Below are 19,162 nucleotides of genomic sequence, written 5' to 3'. Positions count from 1 at the left end.
TTATAGGGTGTCTACAGCTAATCTATATTTGACAGGGGTAATGTAAATTCATTTGTTTCTCATGAATTGTTTTGACCTCTGAGTGACACTCTTAGTTATATGGTTTAATATTTTCTGTTTAATCCAGCTGTGTTTTCATTCACATTAATCTATCAAGGGACATGCAGCGTAGTCTTTCATATGTGTTGAAGAAACGAAGTTTTAAGAGTTGGACTTTATTGCATCTGCGTTATTTTGTTCTTTTACTGAATACATATACCTTAAGAGATCAGTGGGAGTAGAATCTTTTTCAGGGAATGCTATAAAAAGGACTGGAAGATAATGAAGGTGAGGTTGTAAGATTGGTACCTCTTTTGGTTACCTTCATTTACCAAGAATTCTGCAATTGCATAATTATAAAATCATGCGCAGACTATTAGAGTACCTAAAAGTTTGACATGCTTTTGGACAGCGGGAGTACTCTGATATACTTAAACTACTTTGATAATTCTTAGAACTTGTTGCTGTAACGATTTACTTTAATTAAATTTTATGATGTAATAACATTAACCTTTTGAAGTTCCTATTTAGTATTTGGCAAATTTCTGACTTAATTAGCATTGTTGAATTTATCTGCATTTATTTTACTCGAGTAATGAGCTATTTCAGTATTATAGCGATCTTTGCAGATAAGTTACAACATGACTGACGAAATTTGTGTGAAGCTTCTTTAGAAGCCTTAAGTTACAGATTCTATATATTTAAGAATCCTTAAGATTGGATCATACATTTGTTTACTTGCATGGCAGATTTTATTCCGAGTAAACTGGGTTTTCATGTACAGAGAATAGCTCCTGTGTTCTGTGAATTGTTGCATTATAATTGCAGGGTGCTGATGCTTAGTTAAGTGTTTGATTTCCTGCAGTTTAATGTGATTAGTCATAGAATGACTGAGTTTAAGGATGGCTTGATGATTTTGGCTTGTCTATGTGCACACTTCATATTTACTATATCTGAGGCAGTAGCATTCTTGTTGTTTGAGCATTGATAGTCCAAGTGGGAGACTGTAAGAATTAATGTGGACTTATCAATGTTCAATAAGGACCACAACAACTTAGCTACCTTATTTGCAGAATAAGTAATTAGACAGTGCTTGAATTATTTGAGTCCATGACCTCTTTATCTATAATCAGTACTGAATACGGTATATATTGTTGATTACTTAATTATAGAGTAATCCTAAATGTACATGAAATAGTTTGACAAAGGCCTACATCAATTAGGACTAAGAATCCTTTATGGGAGGTACCTAGTCCGTGATGCCTATAAAAGTCTTAGATCCCTGCTCTATCAATCACCACGCTATTCATAAGCTTTGCCCCATAAAAGGTTGCATACAGGATTGGATAGAGGAGAAGATCTATCATGACTAATTCAAGTTGGTATATATGATTTATATTTTGTTCATCTTAATATTAAGCTTATGTTAATCTTAATTATATTTTGTGTTCTTAGATTGAGTACAATCTTATTTTAGTTTTACATGTGCTATATGTATGTTTGCAGTTTTCACCTCTTCCTATTGTAAAAATGGACCATCTCCTTCCTCACTACTCTCGTCATTTGAGGTCTGAGGAGGATCTCCTCACCAGTGTGGATTGTACCCAAAGGAATATGATATTCTACCCCCTTCGGTGGTCGAACCGTAAATGTTGTACTCTCATTAACCCACACCTGATCTTGGTAGTCCTTTAAGATCGATAACTCTAACCCTTTCTCTTGAAGCCGTATTATAGCCAAGCATCCGCCCATTTCAAACAGCTTCGGACGAGAATAAAGACGACTACCTTGTGGAAGTGGCATCACTCTGAATTTCTCACGTACAAATTCAAAAACCACTATCATGTCCCGTGTCAACCAATACATGACCCCATTGGCATACAAACCACCCTTACGGAAGTGGCACTCGTGAGAATCAAAAGGGACTAGATGATTAAGGTCAAAGTCTTCCTCAATTTGCCTCCATGAACTTTTTCCAAGGGTAAAAATCTGATACACCCAACTACTCATACCCCTGTAATCTTTTTCCAACCGTTGGACTTGGAGAATCTTATACTCGTCTGCAAGAGGATTGAACCCGAAGTGGTATGTAACATAGGATGTGGGGTAGCTGGGTGAGGAATACGGGATAGTAATGCATTCTAGGGTTGTGGGATTCAATATTCGAACTGGGTGGTCGGGGCGGTCCATGTTATTGGAAACAGCCATGTAATTAGAAAGGTGAAAACAGACCAAGCCATTGATGCTTTGTGCTCCATAGATATCACATGTAGTGGAGGACAAAGTTAAAAGGTGATGAGTGGGGGGTGTTGGAGTTTCGTCCTCTTGATTGATTTCGAATCGGAGGAGAAGAGGTGGTGCTGCTTTGTTGCTTTGTCCCAAGTGATGAGGAGGAGGTGAGATTGTCTGTCGCTGTCGCGGTGGAAGTTACGGTAGGCGCTGACAAAACTAGGGTTTCGGGTTAGAGTAGACCAAGACTTGCAGACATACCTAATGCGCATCAAGGACTCGGGCGGTAGCCTTGGGAGGATATCAAACCATATGAGATCAGTTGGGAGTGATTCTGCATCATGTGCTTTTATTTTTTTAGGGTTTCGCAGCGGAGAGGTAGAGAGGCGAGTTATTGAAGGCAAAAAGGAGACCAAGAGGTTTGCTGCTAGGTATTCCAGAAAGTTAGGGACCTCTGCATCTTCTTGCATGTGCAAATGAAATTTCACAACGCAGAAAGGGGTAGAGATCCGAATTCTGAATTAAAGTGAGAAACGAGAAATCGACTTTACCGCAATGGCCTTTTGTAGAGATTTCCTGTTATTAATTTTTTTTTAGGAAACTTGGCAAGAAAAAAGGGAAAAAAGAAAAGAAAAAGAAATTCAAATATCAAATTGAAACTTCAAATTTTAAATTAGTCATTAAAAAAAATCAGAGATTAGTCTAGATAATGAGAACAACATTTGTAGTCCTTAAATTACATTTGCAATTCCCTAGTGAGAAATTTAAAATACACCCCCTCAATTATTTAAAGGATAAGGCTATTTCCACCATACCAAATGCTTTGTTCACCCTGCAATTAAATTTTTACCTTGAAACTTCCAATTTCACCCTAAAATAATTTAGAAAAAAAAAAAATATATATATATATATCACTATTGAAAATGTAAAACTAGAAAAGAAAAAAAAAAAAAAAAATAAGCACACCATCGTGGTACAACCCCATGCCTTCTAGTTCTTTTTTACTTTTTCGTTTTTTTTTTCTCTTCTCTATCTTCTCCCTTCATCAGCTGTAGAATCAAACACGAGTCACATGAAGTAGAACAAAATAATACTAACCAACAATTCTTTTCACTTACTACTACAGCTTGAAAATTTCATCTAACTAATTGTCTGGAGACTAGCGATGAAGAAGCTGAGTTGATAATTTTTTTTTTTTTGGTATAGAAAGCTGAGATGATAATTTGGATGTCTGTTGGGTAAAATTTCATTTATCCATAGAATTGTGCTTACTACAATTATTTTTTTGTTAATAATAGTACTTAAGGATAATTTTGGGATTTTAAAGAAAAAATTTGATTGGAGGGTGAACAAAACATTTAGTAGGGTGGAAATAGTTGCACCCTTATTTAAACCACACGTGTTAGGGAGCTCAATATAATATAAATTACATTTGTCTTATTTTTTCATCAAACTTCAATCTATGCCCCTCATTAAATATGAATAAATCATCAATAATTCCCCTAACAAATTCCTCACACATGGCTTCTGCTCCCCTAAACCCTAGCCGCATCTGGTTATTTATCACTACTTTTCAATGTTGATTACCATCACCTTCCTTGATCCTTGCCATCACTATCATCCTGCTTCATGGAAGTGGGTTGTCCATTGGCAGCTATAGTAACTGTGATAGTCGTCCAACTATCCGGCACCATAGAGTATCTATGGCCTACGAACCCAAAGCCAATGGCACCCCCTCCATCGAAGAATCAATCTTGCTCTGACCAAGCATGTTCTTTACGCCAAGGTGGTGGCTCTGCTGGGGCTAATCTGGATCGATGAGAAACCAAGTCATGTCAAACTCGACTCCACAGTCAAATTGAAGGGCTGGAGGCGATAGTAAGAAATGAGTTTTTCGTCGATCTGGCACAAACTAATTTTGCAGGGAGGAAGCTCGATGGACAGCTTCAATACAGCACCAAGGAATGTTTGGGATTTGCCGGGGATTTGACAAAGTTGCAGAGGACGCTGGAGATGGTCCGAAGTTGTGCTTGAGTGTCTAGATCAATATGGCTGGCTGTGTGTTTGGACCTATGTCCAAACCAGGTTCTGGGTAATTTTGACGGCAAAGGTTCTCTTAGTGTGGTAGTTGTTGGATCGGCTAAAGCTAGTATCCCAGATGGCAGCATCATCGTCTTGGTGGTGTCTAATAGTGCAGCTAGGTTTGATCCTTGATGGTCTTATTGAACTCTGTAGACTTGGCTTGTTGGGGTCTCAACTGTCTAGTAGGTTACCTTTGGAGCTGAGACATATTTTTGGGGTTGGACAATGGCTGTTTGGCCGGCCAGTGTCATTATTTCTGATGACGGTGAAGACATCTTAGTGGCAACTAGGTTTTGTCCTTGATGGGCTTCTTGGGCCACTGGTTTGGCTTGGAGCATTGAAGATAAATTTGGGCCTGGTTTTCTTGGGTCTAGAATGACTATTGGGTTTCTATACCCACTTTTTAGTTAGTTTTTTCTATTTAAACTAGCCTATTACTATGCGTACTGGTTCATAGTTGATCAGGCTTGCTTTGAGTAAGTGAGCATGACATTTTCAAATGAATGGTCATATCCTATGTATCACCGTGGTGTGTTCATCATGATTCACAACTTGTATATCTGTAGATGGTAGAGGCATGATATGTAATGGTCATTCTGGCCTTACCTTTATATTAATAAAAATCTGAGTTAATTTGAAATAAGTCCAAAATTCACATCCCATATTGGATGTAGTCCGGATGAATTTTTTTATTAATCGCGGTCCTATGACTCAGCTGCCACGTTGGATTTTTTTTCCTTTTCTATCTTACTAACTCAACACCTAAATTTTTCATTCCTAACATACCCTTATTTAATATATTCTACACAATAAACAGTAAAATTTAATATATTAATTGTAATCCTAAATTATTGCAATCTTGTTAATGTAAAATTAGCAATTTTAATATATTGACTTTAATTAACATTATGAGATCCTTGATTGAATTTAAAAGAGGAATCATTATATATTAAGACATAATCCTTGATTGAATTCAAAAAGAAATAATAATCGTTCTTTAAAACAGTTTAGAGCGAGGCAAGTACCACCTTACAAATTGCTTGTTTCACCTATTGTTTTCTCCAATTATATTCTTCAAATAATAGCCAGATAATACAAATAAAACGAACTGAGTTGAATTACCCACTGAACCATTCTCTTCCTTAAACTACCATCAATGCTCCAAAAGAAAGATCAGGTCCTCTTCCCGTTCTCTGATCCGGCTGATAAGGCTAGAGTTTGGATCGGACGACCTTTGGGGTTTCAACCGTGCTCCGTGTAGTTTAGTGGTTCAATTTGTCAGTGTTCTATATGTTATTGTTGTACTGGTTTAAGGGCATTCTTGTAAAAGTCATTATAAGGCTATAAAAGGGTAGCAATATGATGCGGGAAGCGTGAACACGATAGTAAGAGGCTCCGTCAAGCGTCGAAAGCCATATGAGATGAGCTAGAATCCACTAGCAATTACAGGCACAGCCGTAAGAAACATAGAGAAACTTCTCTAATATTTATTTATTTTAATTGATAACTTGAATGAAAATTACAATCTAAAAGGTGCCTTATATAGGGCACATAGCATAAACCTAATGCAACTAGAAAACAAAAAGAACAATTTATTATGACTAAAACTAGGAAACCTAATTACACCTCATTAAATAAAAATCGGAAATAGAATCCTAGATACTAAAGAATATTACGCAAATAAGTATTTGGAATCCCAACAAAGATTTTGCTCGAGAATCCCGATATATCCAAAAGAGTAATTTATGATTAATTTCATCATTAAGAAGCCTATTTGAATACCAATTTCCAATATTCAAATCATTCTTCTTAATGTGAAGACGCTTCTTTCTTTTCGAGATTCTTTGTTGAAATTGGCTAAAATCTCGTCCTACATCAATCTCCTCCACTTGAAAAGAACTCGACCTCGAGTTTCTCTTGAATGCAGCTCCATCATTAGTAGGAATAAAACATGATAAGTCATCAACTTCAATATTCTCGAAATTAAAAGGTATCACCATGAATCCAATACCGTAGACAAGTTTAGAATAAGCATCTTGAAACTTAAACTCCTCCACTTGAAAAGGAATGGACATTGACTTCTCATTGGGTTGATCTTGAACACAATTAGGCATGCATGACATGGATATCGATGTGATGAATGAATCAGCTTCCTTGTCTTTAATGAGTTTCTCTTCAATCTTCAAAGTGGCTTCTTCATGTTCATTTTCACACACCTCAGGATGGTCATTCTTGATGTTCTTCATTCCAGGCTTGATTTTAATTTTGTGCGACTCCCACCTAAATAAATATATGTTGTCTTTGCAATAACCACCTTTGACGCTTTCATGCCATGGTCTTCCAAAAAGCACATTAGTATCGTCCATGTCAATCACATGACAAGTAATCTCTTCTTTATAAAATTTTCCCATAGAGACAGGAACTTTACAAACTTTTGTCACTTGTGCATATTCATCCTCGCCAAATGGAATCCAGTATGGATCACTCAGCTTGACTGTCGGTAATTGAAAATAATCCACAACTTTGTTCGCTACAAAGTTCTCTCGTATACCACTGTCAATTATTACCGAGCATAACTTGTCTTTGATGATACATGTAGTTCGAAAGTCGTCATAATCCAGCGTTGTGAATATCCAACGTTCCATGTTTCTTTTTTTTTTTCCTTCTTTTTTTTGGATTGATGAGGTTGTCCTAGGGCGAATCCCTCAACATGTTCATCTTCAACGAAACTTTCTTTGATAGATACTCTACGACCAGCATCGTTGAGGTTGGTGGTAGTGAACTTCTCCCTTGGATCGTCGTCTGCTAAGGAGCGGGCGATACCCGCTCTGATACCAAATGATGCGGGAAGCGTGAACACGATAGTAAGAGACTTCGTCAAGCGTCGAAAGCCATATGAGATGAGCTAGAATCCACTAGCAATTATAGGCACAGCCGAAGAAACATAGAGAAACTTCTCTAATATTTATTTATTTTAATTGATAACTTGAATGAAAATTACAATCTAAGAGGTGCCTTATATAGGGCACACAGCATAAACCTAATGCAACTAGAAAACAAAAATAACAATTTATTATGACTAAAACTAGGAAACCTAATTACACCTCATTAAATAAAAATCAGAAATATAATCATATATACTAAAGAATATTACGCAAATAAGTATTTGGAATCCCAACTAAGATTTTGCTCGAGAATCCCGATATATCCAAAAGAGTAATTTATTATTAATTCCATCATAAAGAAGCCTATTTGAATACCAATTTCCAATATTCAAATCATTATTCTTAATGTGAAAACGCTTCTTTCTTTTCAAGATTCTTTGTTGAAATTGGCTAAAATATCGTCCTACATCACAATAGGATTTCTCAAGTAAGAGAGTACGTTGTTGTCTGAGTTAGAGCTGCCGTCAAATCATTTGAGAGCTACTGTGACAACAGAGCTGCTGTAATCCTTTGTAAACCCTCATTTGATACTGGATACCTTTCTCCCTGTTGCTCCGCGGACGTAGGCTTTTGCCGAACCGTGTTAACAATCCTTTGTGTTCTTTAGTTTATTGTTCTTGCATATATTTAGTCACTGTGAGATTTCTCCGCAGCGATCCTCTATCCTTTCTGTCGTTGGTATTTGGTGTAGTGAGCATAACACTCTGGTGGCGCTAGCGGATTATATATGATGGCTTCACTCTTATTGACAAGGTCCCTTTCCAAGTGTCATCGTATTGGATCCTGCTGCAAGAGATACCTTCGACCTTCAGATCGGAGAGAATAATGAATATGATCGGAAGCACTCTAGGAGATTTGAAGGAATGGGACCGGCCTGTTAAGCCTACAGCTGTGCTACACGTATCAAGGTTGCACACATTCATTTTAGAAATGTATATAACTAGTATTGTAGCTCTGGTAACAAATAGATCAATTTCCCCGAGTTTGTTATAATAAAAAGTACTCCTTTCTCTCTCTAATTTCTTCCTTAAAACGGCCTGCATTCTGGCGTTGGATCAAGAAGATTAGGTTTAAGATCGAACTCTCACAACCTCTACTATTCAAACACAGATATTGGGTGGAGGACTCTGGAAATCCTAGTAAGATTTAAGTTTGATAAACTGTTTGGGAGATCTTGACGCTGTGGTCGAGTGACTCACGTTGGGTTGCCATGTATGGGAACACCCTTGGATGATGTGGAGGAGGGGGAAGTAGAACGCAACACTTGTGGTGAGTTCTTGTGGTGTTAGAGTTTCTGCAAATGGGCAAACCCTGTTTTCAAGGTTCAGATATTACGTGGGTAATCTACAACCCTTACTTCTATTTATTCAGGTGCTTTCTTATAGCAGAAGTCATGCAGGCATGTGACAATTTGTGAATTAGAGGAGATTGTAGCCGCCATAGCAGAGCCAGTTACTGACAAGAAGAGGAAGAGGCGTCTCACCAAAGAAACCTCGCTTGAGCCTTGCAGTAGGCAAGAGGAATCTCGATGTTGAAAATATGGGGTTGATCAATGCAACCCCTACGGATACTAGTCAAAAGAAAAAGAGAGGCAGGCCGGCCGGTGAGTAGTCAGAATAAATTGTTGTATGGTATTGCTGGGAAAGGTTAAGGTGCACAAGCTAATGCAAGTTCTGAGAAGAAGAAAAAATCAAAACCTAAGAAGAATCTCTTATTGCAAATAAGAGGTGCTTTTGAAGAGTGCAGCTCTAACCTAAGGGAAAAGAGCGAGTTGGCTATTGTGTAATTTTATTTTTTGAATTTTTCAAGTCTATCATGTATAGGTTGTTCTTTCTCGTATTAGGCTTGCATTTATTCGATCGTCCATTGTTTTGTAATGAGCTGCACAGCTTGGATAGAAGGCTGAAACACCCCTGCCATACTTCCTATTTTTTTAGCATTTGTAGACTCTGGTTGTTAAATAATTTAAACAAAAATACTGTTGCTAGGGAGAATCTAACCTTGAAAGGGTTTCAGGACATAAGCAAGCCTAACCGCTGCACCATGATGGCAACTTGTGATGTTGGGTAACTAAATTTTATCTGTAAAAAGTCTAATGGGTCACGGGACTCACTGTGCCCCAATATTGCTCTGTCACTTAGCAAATGTAACGGCAGAGGCCGCAGAGCCATCCTCACCTCCACACAGCCTCCCCTCAAGAGCATCCTAGCTGCCACCTTCTGGATGAGAACAATCATCAATTTAATAGAGATAATCATGCAAACCACATAGGTAAGATTCACTGTACGATCAAGTAAAGGCTGAGCCTCCGAGCAGGATGGGTATTGGTTGCTAGGAAACAGATTGCACAAAGGAATTCTATGTTGTTGGCAAAGGAGAGACATTGTGAAGAAATTTAAGAGCAAAACAAAACGAACATAGACCTAGTCCACGAGGCGCCCAATAAGGGGGGGTTGGTAAAGAAACACATGTAAAGCAATAAGCGTTGCTAATAATGTTCTTTGGCATCGTTAGTGTTCTGACCTTATCTGCTTTCTATATTATGTAGACCAACTGTTTCAACTTTCGAGGGTACTCTATCAGCAGGACTGCAGGAGGAGGTCACGTGAGGAAATAATGTGGAGTCAACTGACATAGTTTTGACTTGTGTTGAAAAATGTCCGAGTGACGTCGGACATGCGATACATTACTAAATATGAAGCGTCGATGGTTTAGACTTTAGGGTAACAAAACCAAACCTCTTGAATGTTTTTACTTGAGTAGTAGTAGGTCTGAGGCTTGCTGTTACACCCTTGAAGGTGCAAGGGGTAAAAGCACCGAGGTTAAGGCATGTCTTGCGCCTACCTCGAGTGTCGAAGGGCAGCAAGGGTTGTCCAAGGAAGGTAAGGCAAGGAAGACCAGTGTTCGAGGGGGCAATCCTCGCTAGCCAAGCATGCAGGCAGCGAGCAAAGCCAACATTGGCCCATCAGCAGGCAAGGAGGGGGACTCGAGGGTTAACCTCGCTAAGCACTGATGGCAAGACCATGGCATTGAGAGTAGGCAATGCATGGCCTGTGCGAGGGACTGCCAGGGGCAGCGCACAGCGAGGGGCGAGGATGGCATGCTGACAAGCAAGCAAGCAAGCTGCAAGTGCGTGACGCAAGCCCGAGCAAGCAAGCTGATGCAAGGGCGATGCAAGCGGCGGTTAGCATAGGTTATTAGCTCCTATCCAAAGGAAGTTGGAGGAAGTTACCTTGAGTAACTCCCCTTTGGATAAACCTAGGTGGTTGGGGTTGTCAACCACAAGATCGACTAGTTAAGCGATCTTATCCCTAGGCGGTTGGGGATGTCAACCGTAAGAGAAAAGTGTGGAGTGCTCGACACACGTACCTAGGGAAGTTGGGGTTGTCAACTTCCGAGGGTTGGCTGCCCTCTATAAATAACCAAGTGTGTTGAGACTCTAAACAACATCCAATAGGGGTTGTATTGTGGAGATCCAACACGAGTTCCTTTTGTTAGTGTGAGTAATAAAGGGTTGGGGTTTCCCCGTATTTCGTGTGTCTTGTCGATTAAAACATTCACCCACACATTGGTGTCCACTTTGGCCATGTTTGTTTTCCAGAATCTGGGCATTGGGAAAGGAAAGTGTTTCCTTCCCTGCGTTTGGGACAGCCAAGGAAGGGAAATTGGTTCCCAAAGGAAAGCAAAAAGTGGAGGAAATTGGTGCCCCCCCCTCTCAGGATTCACTTTCCCAATGGAAAGAAAAATGATTCATTTCCTTTCCACCAACCAAACATGGCCTTTGAGTGTTGGGTGGCAGCGTAACACTTGAGTGTAAGCACATTCTACTCTAAGGTGTGCTAGGCTGGTCTTGTTGTCATATGGGGGGCAGCAAGGCGCCATCACGGACTTGAGGGAAGCGAAAAATTTCCCTACTCGAGAATGTGTCCGTGACACTTGCCATAGCACAGTATATTTCCCCTAATGAGTAAACCTGTCCTAACGCGGCCTTGTAGACCACATTTTTCATTTCCCTTATTCCAACGGCTCAGATCTCTCTAGGAAGTAACATCGTACCTTCCATTTTCCCCACGTGGTTAAATCAAATCCTCCCATTAGTCCCACTTGTCAAAAAACTCACTTGACCTCACCAGAAGTTGTGTGCCCTTACATGTAACGTCTTCTAATTTCCTAGACCTCTACCATAGAAGATAGAACTTTCATTGGATACCTTTGCAGATTCAAAGATCCTTCAGCAGTTGTACGTGGAATCAAATTGTGAGGTAAATTTCCCAGAACTCTTATGCATGCATGTAATGATCGATCTGATGATGAAGATATGAAATTCTCTTATTTTTCTTTTATGAAGATGATGAATACATGTTTACTTTTTAAGTGCAGCAAGCAAATATGTTTCTCGTTCTTCTTCTTCTTCTTTTCCTCTCTGTGGGTGGGTTTTCTTCCCAATATGGATTCATTAAAACGGATTTTCATTCGTTCTTCTCATCTTCTTAGAAAATGTCTTATTTGAAGTTTACTGCTTCGATTTTAGTTGGTCATTTTCTCAGGAGCCACAGATCGGATATTCTGAGTTCTCATCTGAAATGGGTCGCTGCCTTGTGGTTGCGGCAGCGATGTCAGGGCGGATATGGGTTGCTTCGGTGCCGTAGACTTGAAGGTTTCTGCGCCGTGGATCTCATTTGGGTCTTCGGTGCTCATGGACCCCACTCATTTTCTTCAAAAAAAATCATATATGTTATAGGATATTATAATTTAGGTGGGAAACCGAGAGGCTGGAGTTGGCGTTCTGGAGGGAGAATAGGTAGCCAGCCGTAACTGTTTACTTTGTCTTCTTTTTGGAGTTTTATTTTTATTTTTAAGTTTTTGGTCAGGTTAAATGAGTTCCTACTATATTGATCTAGGATTTTGGGTTCTTGGTCTTGGTGTTGTGTCATTTTTATGGCACTATTCTCGGGGGCAATGTGTTCTAATAATTTAGGTGCCTTCTTATTGTTATCAGTGTGATGGTGAACTACCCTTGTCGTGTGGTCTAATTGTTTCGGGACACGGTCAGAACAGTGTGAAGCGGTTCTTCTTAATGTTTGTTGTGAGATTGTATCATGATTCTTGAGATTGGTAATTATCTTTGTGGGCTGAGAAGATGAACGTCGTAGTTGGTTAGAGATTGGGCCCTCTTGACAAATGGATGTCACTGATAATGATACACCCGTAATTGAATGTTTTACTAGAAAAGAGAGTGGGGAAAACATCACTGCTCGTCCCCGTGTTTTGTAATCTTTGCTATGGTTGAATAAAAGTTCTTTCGTTCTAAAAAAAATAAAAATAAAAAATAAAGAAAAAGAGAGAGAACTAGCTACATACAATGTAGAAAATGATCCAGATACTATGCACCGGTATGTCTCTTAAGAAGTATCCACTTAGCCACTGCTACACTATAGTTTTGCATCCATCTCTTTAGGAAACCACAAACCTAACTATGTAAATGCTTTCTTCCAAAAATAAAACTACCTGAGTGTACAAAAATGGAGTTAGCTTTTTGTGGATTGCATATATTACAGTTTTCAACTGCTATAATAGAATTCGAGTAAATTGACTCGCCGGCTAGGCTGCTAGCTAACTTGCGCATGTTGTCCTAGAGAAATCTCTACTCTATATGTGTTCCATCTTTTGTAACTTTTATGTTAATTAATTTGCACACCTTTAAAGCCATATAGCAAAGGGTATCATGTCAGAGGATTTCCAGGAGGAACCTGCACATGAAGTAGAAGGGCCATTTGAAAGCAGGCTGCAGACATCTCATCCATTACCAGATGGCCTGGGAGCACAAGTGATAGCTCTCTTCACGAGTACTTTTCGCGAACCAAAGAAGATAGATAATAAAATTCCACCAAAAGTACAAGCAACAACACCTGCTAAATGGGCTCAGAGTGCTCCAACTCAAGAACGTACAAATATATCTAGCGATGTACTAAGAAAAGATCAGAAGGATGTTACACATACTCCAGGTATTAAGTTTGAGCATATTATTCCAGTTTTGTTTCTGGTACCTTCTTGAAATTTTTGTGCGCTGACAACTTTTTTCTTTGCGCATGCTTACCCCAGAAAACAATGCCACAGCAACACCAAGTAAGCACCTCATTCAAACTTTATATCATTATCTTTTCATAACTTTCATTTCCTCATGGCATGTTCAAAGATAACATTTTCGACCAAAAAAAAAAAAAGATAACACTTAACATTTGTATTTTCTTGGTAGCTATCATAAACACCAACCTAGTTCCGTACGTGACACTACATCTTGCTGCTCTGAATGGTGACTGGATGACTGCTAGAAATTTCTTGCAATTACAGCCAGAAGCTGTGAGGGCTAAGATCACAAAGGGTTCAGAAACTGCTCTTCACATTGCAGCTGGGGCAAAACGTACACTTTTTGTTGAGGAGCTAGTAAAATGGATGACACCAAATGACCTTGAATTGAAGAATGATGTAGGAAACACCGCCCTTTATTTTGCTGCTGTATCTGGTATCAAAAGGATTGCTGAGGTAATGGTGGATGTTAACCCAAGATTACCTCAGATCCGAGGTACTAAAGATCTAACACCTCTTCATATGGCTACATTGCTAGGCCACAAAGAAATTGTATGGTATCTATACGATAAGACAATTTTGACAGAACAAGATTACATAGGGCTTCTTATTTCTGCCATAACAGCAGATCTCTATGGTAAGCATAGAAAATTAAGGATATTGCTTCAACACACATGAAGATGATCAGCAATAGAACTTTTCTTGTTCACTTTGAATATTGTCAACTCTTTTTCATGATATATTACAGATGTAGCACTGGATATAATTCAAAAGCACCCTGAAATGGCTTTTGCTCGAGATAGAAATGGAGAGACAGCACTACATGTATTGGCTCGAAAGCCTTCAGCATGTTATAGTGGAAGTCAGCTGGGATCTTTGCAACGATGGATAACTTCGTGTAAGTAAACTCATGATATTTTTCAGACCATTCTCTGTTTTGCCTTTCTCTCTCAATATGAAAATATTGGTATGTCTGTTAAAATAGTTTCACCAAGTCAGCTAAGGGAAGCTTCAAGGCTCTCATGCCATTAGGAGTGCAGAATGCTATCAAAATTGGAAAAACAAAGAGAAGGAAAAAAAGAAGAAGAAAAATGCCCAAGTAGAGGATCTAGGTAAAAAATTAAAGCCTGAAAGTCTTTCTAACAGAACTCTTCTTGATGATTGCAGATGTGGCTATGGATATAGTTGAACAACACCCTGAAATGACTTCTGTTCAAGATGAAATTGTGGATACTACACTCCAAATAGTGGAGCCTTCGGCATGTTATAGTGGAAATCAGCTGGGACTTTGGAAACGATTGATATTATCTGGTATGTAAATGATGTTGGGTTCATGCACTATTCTGAACTTTTGTTTAAAAATTAAATACTTGGTTTTCATTTTGTTGTTTCATTCAGTCCCCAATATCCAGGTCTCATACGACAAAAAGTTGAATCATATGCAAGCAACTGAACTTGTGAAGCTGCTTTGGAAAAAAGTTTTGACACTAGGGAGTGATTTGGGGATAAATGATTTGATCAATGTACCCTCTCGCTTATTGTTTACTGCTGCTGAATTGGGGAATATAGAGTTTCTCATTATACTTGTTAGATCGTACCCCAGTCTCATTTGGCAAGTTGATGAACAAAACCGAAGCATATTTCATGCTGCATTGATTCATCGACAGGAAAAAGTTTTCAATCTCATTTATGAATTAGGCGGTCTGAAAGACTTAATAGCCTCTTATAAAGATATAAACAACAATAACATGCTTCATTTGGCTGCACGAGCATCTCCAAATCGACTAAGTATTGATACAGGGGCAGCATTGAAATTGCGAAGAGAGTTGACTTGGTTTAAGGTAAGATTTCTCCCTAAGTCACTTTTTGCTCATAGTTTTCGTAAGCTGTAATGTGAAAGTTTTTATGCCATAATTGGGAGGTTAGTGACAAATTTGATGCTCTGCCACTAGTAACTAGTAACTAGTAACTAGCAACTCTTTATACATTTGGTCTCAATTATCAACTACTTCTTTTATTGCAACTTAGGAGGTGGAGAAGATTGTCCAGCCATTATACAAAGAAATGAGGAACTCAGATGGAGAAACACCTCAACTTCTTTTCACCAAGGAACACAAGGAACTACTACGACAAGGAGAAGAGTGGATGAAGGGCACTGCATCATCATGCATGGTTGTGGCAACTCTTATTGCCACTGTAATGTTTTCTGTCTTCTCCACTGTCCCCGGTGGCAACAACAATAACACAGGCATTCCCATATTCCTTAAATCAAGGGCCTTCACGGTTTTTGTCATATCAGATTCAATATCCCTCATCTCATCGACCACTTCAATCTTGAGTTTTCTGTCCATTCTTACATCACGCTACACTGAAGGAGATTTTCTCAATTCATTACCGAATAGATTGATCGTGGGGCTTGCTACCTTATTTATCTCTATGGCTACAATGATGATGACATTTGTTGCCACACTTCTTATGGTTCTTGGCCCTGGATTTCATGAGATAAAATTTCCAGTTGCTTTGGTTGCTGCAGTTCCAGTTGGTTTCTACGCGTTACTACAGTTTCCTCTTCTAACAGATATGATCTGTCATGCTTATATCTCAAGAGTTTCTTTTCGTCCATGCAACCACCTCCTGCACTAGATATATACCGAAAGTACTTTTTTACTCGATGTGTTTGTGTAAATATAATTGTCACGACTAAAGATAAATGTAAGCGTATGTATGTATGGCACTAATATTGGGAATTTTAAATTTTTAATCAAAATTAACTCTCCGTTTACTCTCTCTTTTCTGAAAAACTGCACATATCATGGTGACTTTGATTTGAATTTGCCAAATGTGGCTTAGGCAATAGTAAGATTGCTTACAGGGTTAGAACCATGGGTATTTAATACTCTGGCATTGACGTAGCATTTAATTATGAGGCTAAAAATGTGCTATTCACTCCGGCTCTATATATGTGCAACTCAGATGCACTTGTTATGCTAATCTCAGTGTGTGCAGGTGCAAACAGAACATCTCCTTGGATGATTGCATGATCTCCATTACTCGTACATATGGTTCCCTTCCCAAAAGTGACCACAAAAATGGAAGGACCAGGTACTGCAGGAAACTCTGTTGATTCTCCGTGGGGAAGATGGAACCGATCAACCTCAAATTCTTCAAAAGGCGGTATATACCTTGTTACATGAGGATTCACAGCAACTCCTCGCAAGATTTCAGGCAAACCCTGCTTATATGTGAGCATAGAACAAAGGGTTTTAATATCTCGATGCTTGGGAGTAAGGCCAGCCCTAACTACGTTGTCTGAGGTTGCCATGCACTCGATGCAGTCCCCAGATATATAGGCATGGGGTTCATTTGCTCCAAGGCATAATGCTTCTCCAGGATTAAGCTTCACATAATTAAGAAAGAATGCAGATATCACACCCACATCGTTTGGATATTGCTTTTCCAATTGCAACACTAGCTGCTCCTTTTCTGTCAGCTGCCTCACCTGATCGATCAAAGAAAGGTAGATATTGAAGAATACATAAGACTGCAGTTAACAATAAATGAATCTTCAGATTGTTACCTGGCTTTCCGTCTGTAAACGACTCTTCAATTTAGTTGTTACTGCGGTTATAATTTCCTTGTTAGTTGACATGAGTTGGGTAAAAATCAAACGTATAACAGACTTCACTTTATCCTCCCCATCTTCTTTGGTCGTGCGAAGCACTTGGTTTTCGATCTCACTACCAACTAGTTCTACAATCTCAGGGACATTACCAATCACCTTCTTAAGCTCCTCAAGAGTGATAAAACCACAAAGAGCCTGAAAATATGTCAAGGCCAGCGCCATCTCAGGCTTATAATTATCATCCTTGTAAATATCTGGCATAGACTTGTGCAAAGCCTTGGCCAATTCCTTATCTGGGTGTGCCTGTATTGACAATGCCTTTGCCACGGATTGCACCTAAACACACACAACCATATATTTCATCATTATTTCAATGGATCGGATCTCGCTGCAAATTAAAGACAATTAAAATTTTCAAGGTAATAGGAAAATGTACCTTAAACAAGAAAGGCAGATCAGAGGAGCCCCATTTTTGGACAACCTTGTGACCAAGCATGTCTTTAGGGTTGTTAGAAACCCAGTCTCTGAGAGACGGAGATGACCCAGTAGTGGTGCTATTATTATTATTCAGATCCTGATCAATCAAAAAGGAGGGTCCAGAGTCATGTGTTCCCATCCACATTTCAGCGTAAGGCTTTTCTAGGTCGATTTCAGAATGAGAATTGGAGGCACACAACCTGCCCACCACAGAGTCTCGGCCTTTCTTACCCCAGTCGTAGTTCATGACAGAGCATCTTAGCCTCTGAACACTCCTCTGCCTCTGCTTTGGTTGTTGCATCTCCATGAATGAATTTGGCTGTGATTGATTGACTAATGAATTAGCAATAGCCAGCGAGAAACTGAACCAACTAATGTGAGATTAGCCAGATATGAGATGCGTATACGATGCTTGTGGAAATGGTCATGTCATATCATGCGGTCTTTTCAAAGCGTTTGAAAGGGGAACATGAGAGAGGAAAGTTACTTGCTTTTGACGTCTGTGTTATCCAAATTTCTACATAATTTGGTAAAAGAAAGAAAAAAGAAAAAGAAAAGAAGGCACAGAGTCTTCATGAATGTAAGCGGTTTTTTTTTAGCAAAAATAACTAAATAAAGGCCCAAAACTCAAAGAAAGCTAAGCCCTAGGCCCAACAAGCAAGGACTAGTTTCACTCCAAATTCACAATCTACAATCTGCGTACCCACGAGCTCTAGCCACTACGACTCGCCGCAGTAGTACCACCTGTCGTAGCCCTACCGCCACAACCCGTTGCCCCTGTCGCATCGAACCGTCGCCGCCTCCGTTTCGCTTCAAGAGCCACCATTGTTGCCCGCCCAATGACGAAAGAAAAAACGACATGCAAAACAGGTAGATCCACAACCAAAATAGGTGGGAATCCACCGCTTCCAAACCGCCTCACCGCCGCACTTGCTCGAGCCTGAGCCCAGTCCGCCGCCGCCTCACCATTCCTACACGATGCACCCAGAAAGACTAAGCAGTCTTAACTCTTAGGTTGGTAAGAAAAACATGCCAAATAAATGAATAACATGGGAATTAAAGGGGGTGTATTATATTTGGATTTGTGCAGACTTTTTTAAATGACAGATTTTTTGAAAAGTCCACAGACTCTTTAAAATGTTGATAGATTGCTATTGATTTCTTAAAACCATTTATTTTAGCAACAAAATTTTAATTAATTCATGAAAATGATCTACTTTATTATGAATGACTTCTATAGACTTCCTAGCACATATAAAAAATAAAAATAAAAAACAAAACCAATGCAGCCCAAACGCAAAATAAGATAATAACTCGTTCCCTCTCAAATGGTCAAGTATCTTCTAGTAGAAATTGACTCAAGTGATTATGAATGATTATTACTTTGTCTAGCTAGTTTGTTCTCATTCCTAATCTTCCAATCAACATAAAGATACAATATATATCACTTGATGTTTATAGTTAATTATTCTCATCAATTTTGTTTTCGCCGATTAACATATATCATAAGAATTTTGGCCAATGTCTTGATTTATAATCAATCAATTAAAATTCAATTGTTAAAGATTTCTTTTTTTTTTTTTTTTTTTTTTTTGACGAAAGGAGGTCAGCCCATTATATAGATTCAGCAAGCAGTACAAAAACGAAACACCCCTAAGGGGTCGACAGAAAGAATCGTTTC

General features: G+C 39.0%; 3 protein-coding genes across 4 annotated transcripts; 1 reads left to right on the top strand and 2 right to left on the bottom strand.

The window, feature by feature from the left end:
• Nucleotides 1-1,548: 1,548 nt before the first annotated feature.
• On the bottom strand, nucleotides 1,549-2,247 carry LOC133711702 (F-box/kelch-repeat protein At3g04660-like). Its single transcript, XM_062137804.1, has one exon. The coding sequence runs from the start codon at nucleotides 2,245-2,247 to the stop codon at nucleotides 1,549-1,551; it is 699 nt and encodes a 232-aa protein (XP_061993788.1).
• A 9,155-nt stretch (nucleotides 2,248-11,402) lies between these two features.
• On the top strand, nucleotides 11,403-16,169 carry LOC133707826 (uncharacterized). Of its 2 annotated transcripts, none has more exons than XM_062133308.1 (8): nucleotides 11,403-11,557; nucleotides 13,002-13,300; nucleotides 13,398-13,421; nucleotides 13,552-14,019; nucleotides 14,131-14,280; nucleotides 14,550-14,693; nucleotides 14,781-15,223; nucleotides 15,411-16,169. In XM_062133308.1, exons 2-8 carry the CDS (start codon nucleotides 13,021-13,023, stop codon nucleotides 16,023-16,025), a joined length of 2,124 nt encoding a protein of 707 aa, XP_061989292.1. In that variant the 5' UTR covers nucleotides 11,403-11,557; nucleotides 13,002-13,020; the 3' UTR covers nucleotides 16,026-16,169. The 2 variants fall into 2 exon arrangements, with proteins under 2 accessions (XP_061989292.1, XP_061989293.1); XM_062133309.1 differs by having other exon boundaries at nucleotides 11,422-11,557; nucleotides 13,010-13,300.
• A 21-nt stretch (nucleotides 16,170-16,190) lies between these two features.
• Nucleotides 16,191-17,926, bottom strand: LOC133707827 (mannose-6-phosphate isomerase 1-like). The gene is made up of 3 exons (XM_062133310.1): nucleotides 17,441-17,926; nucleotides 16,960-17,340; nucleotides 16,191-16,881 (listed from the first exon to the last, which is right to left on the bottom strand). Exons 1-3 carry the CDS (start codon nucleotides 17,786-17,788, stop codon nucleotides 16,303-16,305), a joined length of 1,308 nt encoding a protein of 435 aa, XP_061989294.1. The 5' UTR covers nucleotides 17,789-17,926; the 3' UTR covers nucleotides 16,191-16,302.
• Between the last annotated feature and the right edge of the window lie 1,236 nt (nucleotides 17,927-19,162).

The sequence above is a fragment of the Rosa rugosa genome, chromosome 5, assembly GCF_958449725.1.
Source record: "Rosa rugosa chromosome 5, drRosRugo1.1, whole genome shotgun sequence".
Taxonomy (NCBI): Eukaryota; Viridiplantae; Streptophyta; class Magnoliopsida; order Rosales; family Rosaceae; genus Rosa; species Rosa rugosa.
Note: the sequence above shows the minus strand (reverse complement) of the source record. Positions and strands in the feature narration are given on the sequence as shown.

What these genes read in the sequence shown, in the direction of transcription:
- LOC133707827 (XM_062133310.1), bottom strand. Translation starts at nt 17,788, where the DNA reads ATGGAGATGCAACAACCAAAGCAGAGGCAGAGGAGTGTTCAGAGGCTA. An exon ending in ATCTGCCTTTCTTGTTTAAG is followed by an intron (nt 17,341 to 17,440) that starts GTACATTTTCCT and finishes GTGTGTGTTTAG; the next exon opens with GTGCAATCCGTGGCAAAGGC. An exon ending in GTTTACAGACGGAAAGCCAG is followed by an intron (nt 16,882 to 16,959) that starts GTAACAATCTGA and finishes TTGATCGATCAG; the next exon opens with GTGAGGCAGCTGACAGAAAA.
- LOC133711702 (XM_062137804.1), bottom strand. Translation starts at nt 2,247, where the DNA reads ATGGCTGTTTCCAATAACATGGACCGCCCCGACCACCCAGTTCGAATA.
- LOC133707826 (XM_062133308.1), top strand. Translation starts at nt 13,021, where the DNA reads ATGTCAGAGGATTTCCAGGAGGAACCTGCACATGAAGTAGAAGGGCCA. An exon ending in CAATGCCACAGCAACACCAA is followed by an intron (nt 13,422 to 13,551) that starts GTAAGCACCTCA and finishes TTTTCTTGGTAG; the next exon opens with CTATCATAAACACCAACCTA. An exon ending in GCAACGATGGATAACTTCGT is followed by an intron (nt 14,281 to 14,549) that starts GTAAGTAAACTC and finishes TGATGATTGCAG; the next exon opens with ATGTGGCTATGGATATAGTT.